General features: G+C 47.1%; 1 protein-coding gene across 1 annotated transcript in view; it reads right to left on the bottom strand.

Moving 5' to 3' along the window:
* Positions 1-244: 244 nt before the first annotated feature.
* The window catches only part of LOC133531848 (mediator of RNA polymerase II transcription subunit 16), a 28,740-nt gene continuing 12,750 nt past the window's right edge, over positions 245-16,234 (bottom strand). The window contains 16 exon segments of the mRNA XM_061870242.1: positions 245-395; positions 4,038-4,172; positions 5,289-5,392; positions 7,139-7,242; positions 7,993-8,098; positions 8,369-8,467; positions 8,966-9,116; positions 11,719-11,855; positions 12,296-12,449; positions 13,151-13,237; positions 13,470-13,590; positions 14,073-14,190; positions 14,313-14,405; positions 14,858-14,995; positions 15,197-15,264; positions 16,007-16,123. Of these exon segments, the coding sequence (XP_061726226.1) occupies positions 359-395; positions 4,038-4,172; positions 5,289-5,392; positions 7,139-7,242; positions 7,993-8,098; positions 8,369-8,467; positions 8,966-9,116; positions 11,719-11,855; positions 12,296-12,449; positions 13,151-13,237; positions 13,470-13,590; positions 14,073-14,190; positions 14,313-14,405; positions 14,858-14,995; positions 15,197-15,264; positions 16,007-16,123 (1,769 nt within the window). The 3' untranslated portion in view covers positions 245-358.

The raw sequence follows: 16,234 nt of genomic DNA, 5'->3' as shown, positions 1-16,234 counted from the left end.
TGATGCCTCCATGTCACACTTGCGTACGAATTTACAAGTGCAAAAGAGAGGCAACACGTCGAACGTGGTTCGAGGTAGGCCCTCAGTGGCGAGCAGTCGTGTTGGAGGCCAAGACATACTTTGGGCTGGAGTAAGTAAGTTCCGATTTGTTTCGTAAATATGATTTAAATAATATTGATCAGGTACCGTTGAAAAAACACTATGAGAGCCCCAAAAACGAATGGGAAATAAATGAAATGTCATATTTCAATAAAATATCAAAAGTTCATTTTATTTTGGTAAATTCGTTATTCTATTTACAACTATAAAACTTCATTAGTGATCTTAATCTAAACTTAATTATTATCCAGCATTTCGTTTAATAATTTGAGACCAGAGTCCATTTACCGCCGCACCTGTAACGAAGAAACATTGTTTAAAAATATATTATTTCATCTAGCCACATTATACGTCAAATTTCCGTATATTCACCATTCAAAACTACATTCAGTCATTTTCCATATTGAAAGAATACGAATTGACAAGAACCAGTCATGGCCGATACATCGTTCCTGCATTTAATTTTATTTTAAATTTGAAATATCAATCCCTTCCAACTTTGGGCCTTATGCATTTTATTTGGTTGTGAGTGGACACTGACCGATTTGAATTAGTGAGTAAGAAGACAAGAAGATCAGAGAAAATAATGCGGGCCCGTTCCACGAGGGAAACTCAAGTAATTTCATCTCACTGACCAGGTACTGTTAAAATCACTTCTTATTTCCGTTTTTTCTTCATTCTGTTCCCAAAAAACGTAAATTTTGCCAGAGTGTAATTCAAATGGTTTAGTTTGTTTTTATGAGGTTTTTGTTTGCCTTCTCTTCTTATGGCAAACGACAAAGTGGGACGTTTTGTCAGCCGCGGTCACAATTGATTAATCAAGGCCTAAGCGAGCCTTGTGTAGGAGCTAGAAGGGTAACTTCCTCGAGCATTGAAGCCTCGATATCATTGCGAATAGTAGAAGTTAATTGAATTTTTGTAAACCTTATTATAACAAGATTAAGTTAAGTCTGATAAGATTTTATTCTGGCTTTAAGCAGCTTACACATGGCTATAATGTGCGTACGTCATGTATAGTTAGCATCAGTACCGGTGATGTGAAAGGCTAATTTCAAATCATAGATCATAGGAACACGATGCAGACCGTCGTCTGTTTATTGATGTAACTGTTTTCTTGTTTTCTTAATATTTTTTTGCGTCTTCTACAATATTTTTGTTATTTTTTTTTCTTGTTGACATCGGTGACATACGATACCTTTCAACGTCTGTTGTCAAAAATTCTACTCGTAGAATAAATGATTACCACTGAAAATCTGCAACATGACGGAGGCCAAATAAAATGTGACCGTAGACTTGTGGTCAGTAGGAGGGGAATGTTACCTGCAGGCCGGCAGGAAGCGGCCGTCGTAGGCGCGCTGCAGCGGGTGGCGGGCGGGGCGCGCGGCGGCCAGCGCGCGCGCGCCGCAGTAGAGTTGTGGCCAGTAGGAGGGGAATGTTACCTGCAGGCCGGCAGGAAGCGGCCGTCGTAGGCGCGCTGCAGCGGGTGGCGGGCGGGGCGCGCGGCGGCCAGCGCGCGCGCGCCGCAGTAGAGTTGTGGCCAGTAGGAGGGGAATGTTACCTGCAGGCCGGCAGGAAGCGGCCGTCGTAGGCGCGCTGCAGCGGGTGGCGGGCGGGGCGCGCGGCGGCCAGCGCGCGCGCGCCGCAGTAGAGTTGTGGCCAGTAGGAGGGGAATGTTACCTGCAGGCCGGCAGGAAGCGGCCGTCGTAGGCGCGCTGCAGCGGGTGGCGGGCGGGGCGCGCGGCGGCCAGCGCGCGCGCGCCGCAGTAGAGTTGTGGCCAGTAGGAGGGGAATGTTACCTGCAGGCCGGCAGGAAGCGGCCGTCGTAGGCGCGCTGCAGCGGGTGGCGGGCGGGGCGCGCGGCGGCCAGCGCGCGCGCGCCGCAGTAGAGTTGTGGCAAGTAGGAGGGGAATGTTACCTGCAGGCCGGCAGGAAGCGGCCGTCGTAGGCGCGCTGCAGCGGGTGGCGGGCGGGGCGCGCGGCGGCCAGCGCGCGCGCGCCGCAGTAGAGTTGTGGCCAGTAGGAGGGGAATGTTACCTGCAGGCCGGCAGGAAGCGGCCGTCGTAGGCGCGCTGCAGCGGGTGGCGGGCGGGGCGCGCGGCGGCCAGCGCGCGCGCGCCGCAGTAGAGTTGTGGCCAGTAGGAGGGGAATGTTACCTGCAGGCCGGCAGGAAGCGGCCGTCGTAGGCGCGCTGCAGCGGGTGGCGGGCGGGGCGCGCGGCGGCCAGCGCGCGCGCGCCGCAGTAGAGTTGTGGCCAGTAGGAGGGGAATGTTACCTGCAGGCCGGCAGGAAGCGGCCGTCGTAGGCGCGCTGCAGCGGGTGGCGGGCGGGGCGCGCGGCGGCCAGCGCGCGCGCGCCGCAGTAGAGTTGTGGCCAGTAGGAGGGGAATGTTACCTGCAGGCCGGCAGGAAGCGGCCGTCGTAGGCGCGCTGCAGCGGGTGGCGGGCGGGGCGCGCGGCGGCCAGCGCGCGCGCGCCGCAGTAGAGTTGTGGCCAGTAGGAGGGGAATGTTACCTGCAGGCCGGCAGGAAGCGGCCGTCGTAGGCGCGCTGCAGCGGGTGGCGGGCGGGGCGCGCGGCGGCCAGCGCGCGCGCGCCGCAGTAGAGTTGTGGCCAGTAGGAGGGGAATGTTACCTGCAGGCCGGCAGGAAGCGGCCGTCGTAGGCGCGCTGCAGCGGGTGGCGGGCGGGGCGCGCGGCGGCCAGCGCGCGCGCGCCGCAGTAGAGTTGTGGCCAGTAGGAGGGGAATGTTACCTGCAGGCCGGCAGGAAGCGGCCGTCGTAGGCGCGCTGCAGCGGGTGGCGGGCGGGGCGCGCGGCGGCCAGCGCGCGCGCGCCGCAGTAGAGTTGTGGCCAGTAGGAGGGGAATGTTACCTGCAGGCCGGCAGGAAGCGGCCGTCGTAGGCGCGCTGCAGCGGGTGGCGGGCGGGGCGCGCGGCGGCCAGCGCGCGCGCGCCGCAGTAGAGTTGTGGCCAGTAGGAGGGGAATGTTACCTGCAGGCCGGCAGGAAGCGGCCGTCGTAGGCGCGCTGCAGCGGGTGGCGGGCGGGGCGCGCGGCGGCCCGCGCGCGCGCGCCGCAGTAGAGTTGTGGCCAGTAGGAGGGGAATGTTACCTGCAGGCCGGCAGGAAGCGGCCGTCGTAGGCGCGCTGCAGCGGGTGGCGGGCGGGGCGCGCGGCGGCCAGCGCGCGCGCGCCGCAGTAGAGTTGTGGCCAGTAGGAGGGGAATGTTACCTGCAGGCCGGCAGGAAGCGGCCGTCGTAGGCGCGCTGCAGCGGGTGGCGGGCGGGGCGCGCGGCGGCCAGCGCGCGCGCGCCGCAGTAGAGTTGTGGCCAGTAGGAGGGGAATGTTACCTGCAGGCCGGCAGGAAGCGGCCGTCGTAGGCGCGCTGCAGCGGGTGGCGGGCGGGGCGCGCGGCGGCCAGCGCGCGCGCGCCGCAGTAGAGTTGTGGCCAGTAGGAGGGGAATGTTACCTGCAGGCCGGCAGGAAGCGGCCGTCGTAGGCGCGCTGCAGCGGGTGGCGGGCGGGGCGCGCGGCGGCCAGCGCGCGCGCGCCGCAGTAGAGTTGTGGCCAGTAGGAGGGGAATGTTACCTGCAGGCCGGCAGGAAGCGGCCGTCGTAGGCGCGCTGCAGCGGGTGGCGGGCGGGGCGCGCGGCGGCCAGCGCGCGCGCGCCGCAGTAGAGTTGTGGCCAGTAGGAGGGGAATGTTACCTGCAGGCCGGCAGGAAGCGGCCGTCGTAGGCGCGCTGCAGCGGGTGGCGGGCGGGGCGCGCGGCGGCCAGCGCGCGCGCGCCGCAGTAGAGTTGTGGCCAGTAGGAGGGGAATGTTACCTGCAGGCCGGCAGGAAGCGGCCGTCGTAGGCGCGCTGCAGCGGGTGGCGGGCGGGGCGCGCGGCGGCCAGCGCGCGCGCGCCGCAGTAGAGTTGTGGCCAGTAGGAGGGGAATGTTACCTGCAGGCCGGCAGGAAGCGGCCGTCGTAGGCGCGCTGCAGCGGGTGGCGGGCGGGGCGCGCGGCGGCCAGCGCGCGCGCGCCGCAGCGCCCGCACGCGCGGCACGCGCCGGCGCCCGCGCCCAGGTACATGTACCTGGCGACACCACGTACCGTCAACCGGGGACATAGGGAAGGCTGGGGTGAATAGGGACGGCTGGGGTGAATAGGGACAAAACTTAAAATGAGATTTACCTGACTATCTTAATATCTATCCACACAAATTATATCATACAAGATCAACTATTATTTTCAATCTGTGTAGATATTTATTTCAAGTGTGTGTAAATATTAAAAAATTGTCTGGAAAATTTCGTTTTAAGTTTTCTTTTTTTTTTATTACGAAAAGGTACGCATTTGACCACAATCTCACCTGACGGAAAGTGCCGATGCAGTCTAGGATGGAACATGCTTACCTAAAAGATGTGTATTCACTCTCGATTTAAAAAGGTCCAAGTTATAGTGGACTGAGAATAGATTTGCAGGAAGTGAATTCCACTCCTTAGCCGTTCGCATGAGAAAGCTGGATGCGTAGCGTTTAGTGCGGATCAGTGGTAAAGTAACGACGTAAGGGTGAAACGCAAGTCCGCGTTTTGTCCCTATTCAACAAAGCCGTCCTTATTCACCCGAGTTGACGGTATATCATTATATCAAAATTATGAACATAAACTGCTTCACTGGGACTGTCCGATCGAAGTACCAGATAGAACTGTCAATACTACGAAGTGTCGAAATCTTGTTTTTTCTTTTTTTTAATACCAGCCCTTCAAGCCAAATCTCATAAAACAATACTAAAGTCAGGTATGCTGGTGCCATTTATAAAAACCTTTGACAGCAGCTAATCCCCCTTGATCTCATTAAAACCTGGACTTACAGTTTGACAAGAAAAAAGGAACAAAAAAATCATAAAATCTGGCAACACCTGCTTACTTGTCAAATAAGTCAGAATTAAACAGGCAATGTTCAGGATTCGCTTATACGACAAAATGAGATAGATGAACCACTGTTTGCTTCAAACTTTACTGGAAAATAAGAATTTTACTAAATATACATATTATAAAACTTCAGCGTAGGATGTAATTCAAATTAGTATTGTTTTCAATCTGACTCCACAACACAGGCATAGCCTAGTGTGACAGTCATAGGTTAAGGAAATCTTGTACAATTTTTGGTAAATAAACTATTTTTATTTATTATTTTTTATTATACATACCGTATGCAATCCATTCCTAGTGAAGGCATCACTTCGCACATGGTGCCGTAGTTTGGTGGTTCGGGTGCGTATCTCAAACCTTCGGGCTCTATGCCATACTCAAACTGTAATAAATAAAAAATCATAGAAATATTTCATTAGCCATTACGCCCCTAACATTATCTTCATTAAAGTACGGACGCTCTCTACAAATACTTTAGTACATTGACCCATATGTTCCCACCTCGCTCACACGCGTAAATATATATTGATGTCCCGCTCGCACAGTTTCATTGACCGCTGGCATTATGTGCGGAACGGCAAAAAAAAATACCTTTAAAAAACACGTCCATCGTTATATAAGTAGGTATTTGAATGACACTTCATAAATAATAACTCACTTTGTTTTTACCTCTCCGCCGCTACTTCTCATTCTAAATGTCCATCAACAAATCGATTATTACGATTATTTTACGACAGGTATGTATTTTTAAGGTTTCGAGCATTTGTGTATAGTATATTGCACATTTTCGTTGTTTTTAAATTTTTTGTTATTTTACTTTGTTACATATTGCAACTTAATTGATGACTGTCATTGGCCTTCTTTTATGTAAGCTTTTATATGTTTAGTTATATTTACGGCTGTTGTTATGAATACCAATAAATAAATAAAAATTAAATCGCCGTCTAAGAAATTTTACTTCATAAAAGCAACATTTACAATCGAGTAAAAATGGATGAAATCGATCGATTCAGTTGTGACGTCTAACATCACTAAAAAAGTTACCGATTTGACGACAGAACGATTTACCCGACATAGGAAAAAGAATAATGCGTTGTATCACTTGCGTCTATTTATTTTTATAGCGTTTTGTACTTAGTAAAACTTTTCTTCCGAGTCCATACAGTCAAAATTATGTTATTATTTTACGAGATTAAGCACGAAGAGCCTGTTCCTAACTCTATCGCACGCGCATAATTTATTATACTGTTGTCCCACTTGCACAGTGGGATTGACCGCCGGTATCATGGGCAGGACAGAGGGCCTACCGCGAAAACCGAAATTCGTAATTTTTTCTCTTTTACTCTTACTCAGACTTAATTAGAGTGACTGCGAAAAAATGCCCGCAATGACGAACTTCGATTTTCGCGGTTACAGCCCAGCAATATAATGAATAGGTCTATACTGTACAAAATTCGTCGTGCTTATCTTACTTTAGAACGCATAGAAATCACACTAGTAATACAGTCACGGATTTTAATGGTTGATCCATTTAGGGTTCAAGTTAATTTGGTTTTCAATACTAACTATTTCAATAGGGTTATTTCCACCTACAAATCTTAGGGCAGAATTGTATCCCAATAAATTATTTTGGATTATAAGAACATGTTAAACTACTTTTAGGGGATCTGTAATGACCATATTTTTGTAAATATTGAATTTAAAATATCTTTTGGCACACGTCACGTGACCAAACTCGAAACGTCATTGAAGATTCTGATGACGTCACAACTCTCGGATTGACACTGTTGACAGTTAGGCGATAAACAACAAATGACAAATGTCAGTTGACAGATGGTTGACAGTTCGTATCTTCTACGTGTGTATGAAGTTTTGTGTCAAACCGTAAACTGTGACGTCACACAATTTTCAAAGAGCGTTTTTGGCGCGAAAGCATCTGTCATAATATATTTTGTTAATTTAACATATTTAAAGCCGTTTTTAGTATAACAGTAGGACTTTAGGGCAACTTTTAGTTAATATAGAACGTAATACAAGCGTTTCAAAAAATTGGAAACAACCTTATCGTCCAATGTAACGTAAGCCCTAAATGTCTCAATTAAAATCCGCGATTGTACGTCGTACATACATAGTGCGGCCACGGTCTGCCGTGCGGCGCGGACACCGTGCAGCGCGGCAGCGAGTCCCACGCGCGAGGGGTGCTGAGCTGGAGGCACAGGGTCGCACACTCCTCTGGAAAACAATAAATATAGTACATTGGCCAACGAGGGGGTAAGTCAAATTTTCGAAACGAGTTTGCAGTATTCTTACCCCCGGAGTTAAAGACCGACCAGAAATATATATTTCTGGTCGGTAAAGAGGGCGCTGCTATTCTCATGTATAGGGTGACAGTAGTTTAGTACCCAAAAAAATTTTAAAATTTTAGTTCCAATGAAAATCGGCAATAAGACGCGTGATCATATATTACTGGTCAGGCCTTACACACACAATGTTTTTCATCATATTTGCGAAAAAAAACTAAATTTAAAGTGAAATACCCAGTAAATTAAAACATTCGTCCGCCATATTGTCATTCCTTGACAGTTTTCAAACGAATACGGGACTTAATCGCGTAAACTTCCGTTTATTATATGGCCTGATCACTACCCACTAGGCCAGACCGGTTGTCAACACGTAAGACTATAAAGTAATTGATCTCACATCACGACTATGTCGAAAATGTAAATGTACTGTAAAACGATAGGTAATTCACGAATTGTCTACTTTCCGCACTTGTACCCAATGCCGGATTTGAGGTCTGGAGGCCTCGGGCAATAAAGGAGTGGAGGCCCCCTGGCCCCAAATTTTTTCCAATTAAAATGGTAAATTTACCGAATTCTTTATTGTGGGGGGGCCCTCTTTTGTGGAGGCCCGGGGCAGTAGCCCCGGTTGCCCTCCCCTAAATCCGGCCCTGCTTGTACCGTATCTAAGTATTCTCGTCACCTCGGACCTCCTTGGTGTTCTGGTGCTGCAGCCTGGCCAGCGCGCGCGACAGGGGCTGCCCGCCGCGGCCCGCGGCCCGCGCCGCCACCACCAGCTTGTACCGTATCTAAGTATTCTCGTCACCTCGGACCTCCTTGGTGTTCTGGTGCTGCAGCCTGGCCAGCGCGCGCGACAGGGGCTCCCCGCCGCGGCCCGCGGCCCGCGCCGCCACCACCAGCTTGTACCGTATCTAAGTATTCTCGTCACCTCGGACCTCCTTGGTGTTCTGGTGCTGCAGCCTGGCCAGCGCGCGCGACAGGGGCTCCCCGCCGCGGCCCGCGGCCCGCGCCGCCACCACCAGCTTGTACCGTATCTAAGTATTCTCGTCACCTCGGACCTCCTTGGTGTTCTGGTGCTGCAGCCTGGCCAGCGCGCGCGACAGGGGCTGCCCGCCGCGGCCCGCGGCCCGCGCCGCCACCACCAGCTTGTACCGTATCTAAGTATTCTCGTCACCTCGGACCTCCTTGGTGTTCTGGTGCTGCAGCCTGGCCAGCGCGCGCGACAGGGGCTCCCCGCCGCGGCCCGCGGCCCGCGCCGCCACCACCAGCTTGTACCGTATCTAAGTATTCTCGTCACCTCGGACCTCCTTGGTGTTCTGGTGCTGCAGCCTGGCCAGCGCGCGCGACAGGGGCTCCCCGCCGCGGCCCGCGGCCCGCGCCGCCACCACCAGCTTGTACCGTATCTAAGTATTCTCGTCACCTCGGACCTCCTTGGTGTTCTGGTGCTGCAGCCTGGCCAGCGCGCGCGACAGGGGCTCCCCGCCGCGGCCCGCGGCCCGCGCCGCCACCACCAGCTTGTACCGTATCTAAGTATTCTCGTCACCTCGGACCTCCTTGGTGTTCTGGTGCTGCAGCCTGGCCAGCGCGCGCGACAGGGGCTCCCCGCCGCGGCCCGCGGCCCGCGCCGCCACCACCAGCTTGTACCGTATCTAAGTATTCTCGTCACCTCGGACCTCCTTGGTGTTCTGGTGCTGCAGCCTGGCCAGCGCGCGCGACAGGGGCTCCCCGCCGCGGCCCGCGGCCCGCGCCGCCACCACCAGCTTGCGCAGCAGCGCCAGCGCCGTGCCGTCCGTCCACGTCTCGTACCTGGATTGCAGGAAACAAGATTGAGTACTAACAAGAATATGAATTGTTTTTTTTTTTATTTATTTAAAAACAAACAGTTTTATAAAACATGTAAGTAAATAAGCTACCAGCCAGAATTTCTTATGATATAGACCTATAGTTTCCTATTTTTATAATAAACTTAATACTATGAAATGCTATCTGTGTATAACAACTGTAAAAAGTAACATATAATGAGATAGCTAAACCTAATTTTCACCCTTATTCAATAAAGAATAAACCTTTTTCTTAAATAACCCTAACGCACTGCCAAATACATATATCCGCCTTCATACACTTTTCATTGTACGACCTGCAGGTGCATCATGCCAGCGATTTCTACTCGTGCACTTCCGAGAAGTACACCCATGTATACGGATCGTATTATTATAAATGGAATAGGTGATATAATATATTCAGAAGGATATGTTTACAATATTTTCCTACTCCTCTACTGTTATCTGTCATTTATGCATTCATTAACACGAATATAAGTTATATAAGAACATACATAAAAGATTTCAAGAAAAGTCTATATTGTCTATTCCTCATAACAGCTCTTGTGCTTTTATACGCTATAACGTTACTGCGATTAATGGCTACCAACCTAACAAAACCAAAACAAATACAGTTTTAAACTAAGTGCATTAATGCCAACTTACAAAATATTCATTTGGTTGCATAGTAAAAATAATTACTTCATAAGTCAGAAACACGCATGTGACACCCGTAATATAGCAACACCCATAGACTACGAAGACCGCTTAGCGTTGCTTATTAGTCTCCGTAGGCTACGGTGGCCAAAATTGAGAAAAAACTGTCCAAAAAATTAATTTAGCAAGTAGCAAGTACCAGGGCCTCATGAGTTACGAGGAGGTGTCGCCGACCGGCCGGCCGCGGCCCGGGGCGGGCCGGGCGCGTCACAAGGTATGCTCGCGCGTCTTGGCTATATACTTTTGCTGTAATTTGTTTACCTAAATTAAGATTTATTTTTGTTGACTCGTAGGAAAAATATTGTATGCAACGTTGTATAAGTAGGTCAAAAAAGGCGAGTGGCGTGAGTTACAATGTGAGCCGGAGCCGAAGGCGTAGGCGAACATTGTAAAGGAATACGCCACGAGAATTTTCTTCTTCTTCTTATACAACTGTTGCATAAAATACTAATTAGAGGCTCCAAATGCTGCCAATACAAAATCGCGTTCCTTGCAAATATCAACTTTATTGGCGTGAAACATAAACTGACGCGCGCGGCGACAGCATACAGCAGCGGCCTCCTGCATTCCAACAAGGTTCACGCACACGACACGACAGACAAAAACTTTCTGTTTCGGAGTAGAAAATAGTTTCTTGTTTCACAAGGGGGCAAAGTTGTTGTATAACCTGTCGTGCTAATATTGATTGATACCCGAGCAAATTCCAAAATTGAACCACAAGCGTAACGAGTGGTTCGAAAAGTGGAAAAAAATTCACCACACCACGCAAGGTAAATACTAACTGTAAAATATCAAACAAAATCAATTCAAAATGAATGTTTTTAATAAAAATGTATCATTCAAAATCATCATTTTTAATTTAAGATTAGTAGTTAAGTTAGAAAAATGCATGTTTTTTGTTATGAAATAAACAGATTAAATTAAAAAAAAATATATTTTATTTAAAAGTCAATTCTACCAGCCAACATAAGCAAAAAACTCAAAATTTGCATTTCAATACTTTTTCACACATGTGGATAAAATGCAACTTTATCAGGTGTGGTGAAAAAAATATTTCATAAGACTTTCATGAGTTTCTAAATCCCTGTTGTGGTACAAAATGATTATGTATTTATGTTATGTTATGACAAATAAATAGATTATCTTACGAATGTGTGTGGCCCGTTGCAAATTTGGCCTGTACAATACTAACATACTCGTAGCTTAGGTGTTATGTAATTATTATTAATACTCTATGGATTCTGTCTGAAATAAACAATTTTTTTTTTTTATTGTGGCATGTTGCCGATGTGTTGTCGCGATGTCGACGCACTGTTGTAAGATGCGACGCACCGGCGTTAGAGCCACGACGTCGCTTGTAAATTCGGCTTTCGCTTCTAAATGTCCCTAGTGCCTAGTATAATACTCACGGATGTGTGTGGCCCGTTGCGGCATGTTGCAGATGCGTCGTCGCGATGTCGACGCACTGTTGTAAGATGCGACGCACCGGCGTTAGAGCCACGGCGTCACTTTATAATTCGGCTTTCGCTTCTAAATGTCCCTAGTGCCTAGTATAATACTCACGGATGTGTGTGGCCCGTTGCGGCATGTTGCAGATGCGTCGTCGCGATGTCGACGCACTGTTGTAAGATGCGACGCACCGGCGTTAGAGCCACGGCGTCGCTTTATAATTCGGCTTTCGCTTCTAAATGTCCCTAGTGCCTAGTATAATACTCACGGATGTGTGTGGCCCGTTGCGGCATGTTGCAGATGCGTCGTCGCGATGTCGACGCACTGTTGTAAGATGCGACGCACCGGCGTTAGAGCCACGGCGTCGCTTTATAATTCGGCTTTCGCTTCTAAATGTCCCTAGTGCCTAGTATAATACTCACGGATGTGTGTGGCCCGTTGCGGCATGTTGCAGATGCGTCGTCGCGATGTCGACGCACTGTTGTAAGATGCGACGCAGCGGCGTTAGAGCCACGGCGTCGCTTGATAATTCAGCTTTCGCTTCTAGTGTCACTAGTGCCTAGAAATATAAAAAAAAATGTTTTTTACTGCATATACTAACTAAAATACACAATTTAACTATCAGAAAATCATAAATCATATATTTATTTATAGCATAGGTGTTATAGATCTGTACGGGTGGCATGATATAGTCAGACCAAGATAAGTCTGCAACGATTTTGATAGCCCACGCATTAAGTGGCAAGTGGTTTTTGGCAACCGTATTGTGATAAAAAAAGCGGTACCATTTTTCAAAAACCCCGCTCGCTGAGCCTACGGCACCTTAAATTCAAAGTAAAAAGCAAATTCATGAAACACACTTACCAAGATGTCGGCGGTTCCCCGAGGTGAGATGAAATCAGGATCTTTAATTGACTTACCCACCAATTTAAATAAAGTTGTAGGCATCGGTCTGAACAAGAACAGGTAGGAGAGAGACAGTGGCACCGTAGACCGTACCTTGTCGTGGTCGTGGTCCAGCAGCGCGTCGAGCCGCACGTCGTCGTGGCGGCGGTCGTCGGCGCGCAGCGCGGCCGCCAGCGCCGCCCACGCGCCGGCCAGGGTCGCCAGCTGCGTCAGCGATGACACGGCGCCTTGAGCGGTCGGCATCACTCTGCCAAAAATTTTTTTTTTTTTTTTATACTACGTCGGTGGCAAACAAGCATACGGCCTGCCTGATGGTAAGCAGTCTCCGTAGCCTATGTACACCTGCAACTCCAGAGGAGTTACATGCGCGTTGCTGACCCTAACCCCACCCCCCTCGTACACAACAACACAATTAACATATACAATTTTCGTATGACTGATGAATGATTTTGTAAATATGCATCTGCATGAATTATTTATATTTTAATACTTATATACTTGCTTTGACATTTAATTATTTCTAGAAATTAATGTAAATTATAATTTATAATTTTAAGTCCTAAATTGTACACCCTAGCAGGGTATCATGTACCTACTTGATTATATTTAAGACCAAAATGTACAAACGAACATGATTCAATGGAATAAATGATGATGATGATGATAAGTGTGGTGGTAAAAAACAACCTCAAGTCGAGTCAATATATTCTTTATTCAAATAGGCCTAACAACAAGCACTTTTAAATCGTCAAATCTAAATATCAGAGCAATTTATTGATGCAGTTATTATTGTTCTAAACAAAAAGTCCAAACTGAATACTATATGCATGGCTTTACATATAACGGAGAAAAGACTAATCCCGAAAAAATATGCTAAATTAAAAAAATTAAAGAGGTTAGAAGGTGAATAGATTATCATTTAAAATAATGTAATAACATAGTTTGTACCTGCATAGCGCGATGCGTATTTTGAGCCAGTTCTGATAGTAAAACTGTTGGAAGGCCTGCGGCTGACGTTGGAAACTCTCCATGAACCTGTCAAACATGCTTTCCTATTACTTTATTTATTTTATATAATATTTATTTCTGAAGCCTACAGTAAGGCATTCTCTGGCGGTATTTAATAATAATAAAACTTCTTAAGAGAAGAAGAGAATCTTAAGTCATTAATTATAATGCAGATTATTAAATTATTCATAATATTATGTTGTAAGTTCCATAAAACAAAATTAAAAACACAACGGTGATGATTTGATGGAAGACTTGCCTCTCATACACTGCATCAATGGCGTTCGGTTTGAGAGTCATGATGATGTCCCGGTAATCTAGCCCAGAAACCATAGCATATTCTAGCAGAGATGTCGTGTGCTGTACCAGTAGTGGAGTGGCTGCAAAATACGTATATGTCGCTTTTATGATAGAAAAGATAACGTTAAGCTAATTATTTAACTCACGTACGCGGCATTATTGTGAGTATGACTCACTATTAATTAGTATAAAGTATAATAAACTACATTCAAAGATAAAAAGGACAGATTCAATGGAAGATTGAAAGTTAAACTTAGTAAAGCATTTGACACAGTTATATCACCATTGTCATTAAAATAGAGACAATCAGATAATGGCAAAACAATAACCTAGTTACATTGGTGCATCAAAAGAACGAATATAAAAAATAAATAAAACAAAACAACAGACAAGCAGCTATACGAAAATATAATATACTCGGTGTTCCGCAGGGAACTATTATAGGGTCCATAGTATTTATTAATGTAAAATTTCGGCTACTGGCTTTTGTCATCGGATGTGATGTTAATGTACCGCAGGGTAGTATTTATGGTGAAAAATATTCCTTAGAGTAAGCACTCACAAATGTCAGCTACAGGCAGACGATATACATGTAGTTGTGCATGTGTGTCAACGCACACACACACGCCGCCGAGCCAAGACATGTCCACGCATGACACTATGGCGCACGCCGCTCCTGTCTGTATGATAAAAAATCGTTGTAATCATAATTTGCATAGTCAAGGCGTTAAGCATCGAGACGGACAAAATGCCAAAAATATATACGACCTTATTGCCCCAGCAATAATACAGCGTAACTTACCGCCAAGGCTCCGCCGTATTTGGGTTTCTTCGGGGGCGTAGCGCCGGCCTGCAGCCCCGGTAACCCTGAGACAGTCACCGCTGTGGTGCTGATCTGAAATATGTAACTATTTGATTACCTACAGACTGGACCATGCTAAGTTTTCATGCCAAATGTAAAATAAAAATGTATTAATAGATTGTCCTTATCTGTAATTTTGACAAAAAATTAAGTTTTTTTTATACTATGTCGGTGGCAAAGAAGCATATGGCCCGCAACTCCAGAGGTGTTACATGCGCGTTGCCAACCCTAACTCTCCACACCCTCGTTGAGCTCTGGCAACCTTACTCACGGACAGGTACACAACACTATGAGTAGGGTAAAGGTCTAGGGAAGTTTGTTAGAAAATGACAAAATTTTATAGAATTTAGTTTGAAGTGTTAAATTTTATAAAAATGATCGAGTTAAAATGATATTTATCAGAAGTAATTAATTTAGATAATTATCAATTGTTATGTCTCTAGATAATTACCATTGTTATTCATTATATAACAGCTAGAACTTACCCGATGTGTGTCTCTGTGAAGTAACAACCTGTTAGGTCCCGTGGCCGCTAGCACGTGGTGCGGCGCCGCGACGTGTAGACGACGGGAGCACACATGCGCGCAGCCCTCCACAGGGAGGACCGATATTTGTTGCCATACCTGTATGGAAATGCTACATTTCTCAAACTTGCTATGAAATCATGACATGACTTACGTCAAATTAGGTCACTCATCGCGCCTGATATGTAGTATTTCCGGACCTAATTTGACGTAAGTCATGTCATCATTTCATAGCAAGTTTGAGAAAAGGAGGATTACGTACTTGATGAATGATTAATTGATTACTACATTTAACCTTACCACGGTGTTAAAGCAATCCGATCCAGGTTTCTGTCCGCCTCCGGGGGTGGTGCTGCCTTGCAATGGACCTATAACGGATATCTATTGTCAGACCAAACTAAGTTGGCAAGATTTAAACGTCAAACTTCTATTTTTTAATACTATGTCGCTGGCAAACAAGCATACGGCCCGCCTGATGGTAAACAGTCTCCGTAACCTATGTACGCCTGCAACTCAAGAGGAGTTGAATGCGCGTTGCCGACCCTACCATCCCTCCCTAGTTGAGCTCTGGAAACCTTACTCACCGGCAGGAACAAAACACTATGAGTAGGGTCTAGTGTTCTAATACATTATGACGTTTAATAAAACGTTTGCAGTCTGAGCTATCAAAATCGCTGCCAACTTAGCTTGGTCTTACTCTAGTTCCATATTTAATGTATTCAATATATTGTAAAATGCCCATTTGTGACCGCGGCCGGCAAAATGTCCCACGATGTCGCTTACGCTTTGACAGGTTATTCGTATAAAGATACAAGCAAATCTCGACCTTAAGGCAAGCGGCAAAGTGGGACGTTTTGCCGGCCGTAGTCACATTTTAATGTTTTTACGGAGTTTGAAAGAGCAACGCTCAAGATTCTAATTCTAGAACCACTCGCTACGCTCGTGGTTCAATTTTGGAATCTTTCGCTTGCTCGGGTATCAATATTAGCACGGGCGGTTAAACAACAACTTTGCCCCCTTGTAAAACAAATAAGTCAAATAACTATTATCGCTACAGTGTTTACATGCAGTTTTTATTGCTTATTACTTGAATTATATTTAAAAATGTACCTTTAGACAGTAGTTTATGTACAGGGTGTGCCCGCTGCGTCAGATTCCACACTGACAGAGTGGAACCCCCGATCAGGAGGGAGTCTGTGTCCTCTCGGAGACTCCACGTCAAAGACACTGCAAAATACAACTCAAATTAATAGTACATTACCATACAAGTGCGAAAAATAGGAAATTCGAAACGAGTGGCGATAAATTAAAACACGAGTTGCGAATTACCTATTCGCA

This window comes from Cydia pomonella, chromosome 26, assembly GCF_033807575.1.
Source record: "Cydia pomonella isolate Wapato2018A chromosome 26, ilCydPomo1, whole genome shotgun sequence".
In the NCBI taxonomy this organism is placed as follows: domain Eukaryota; kingdom Metazoa; phylum Arthropoda; class Insecta; order Lepidoptera; family Tortricidae; genus Cydia; species Cydia pomonella.
This window is presented reverse-complemented; position numbering and strand designations above follow the sequence as displayed.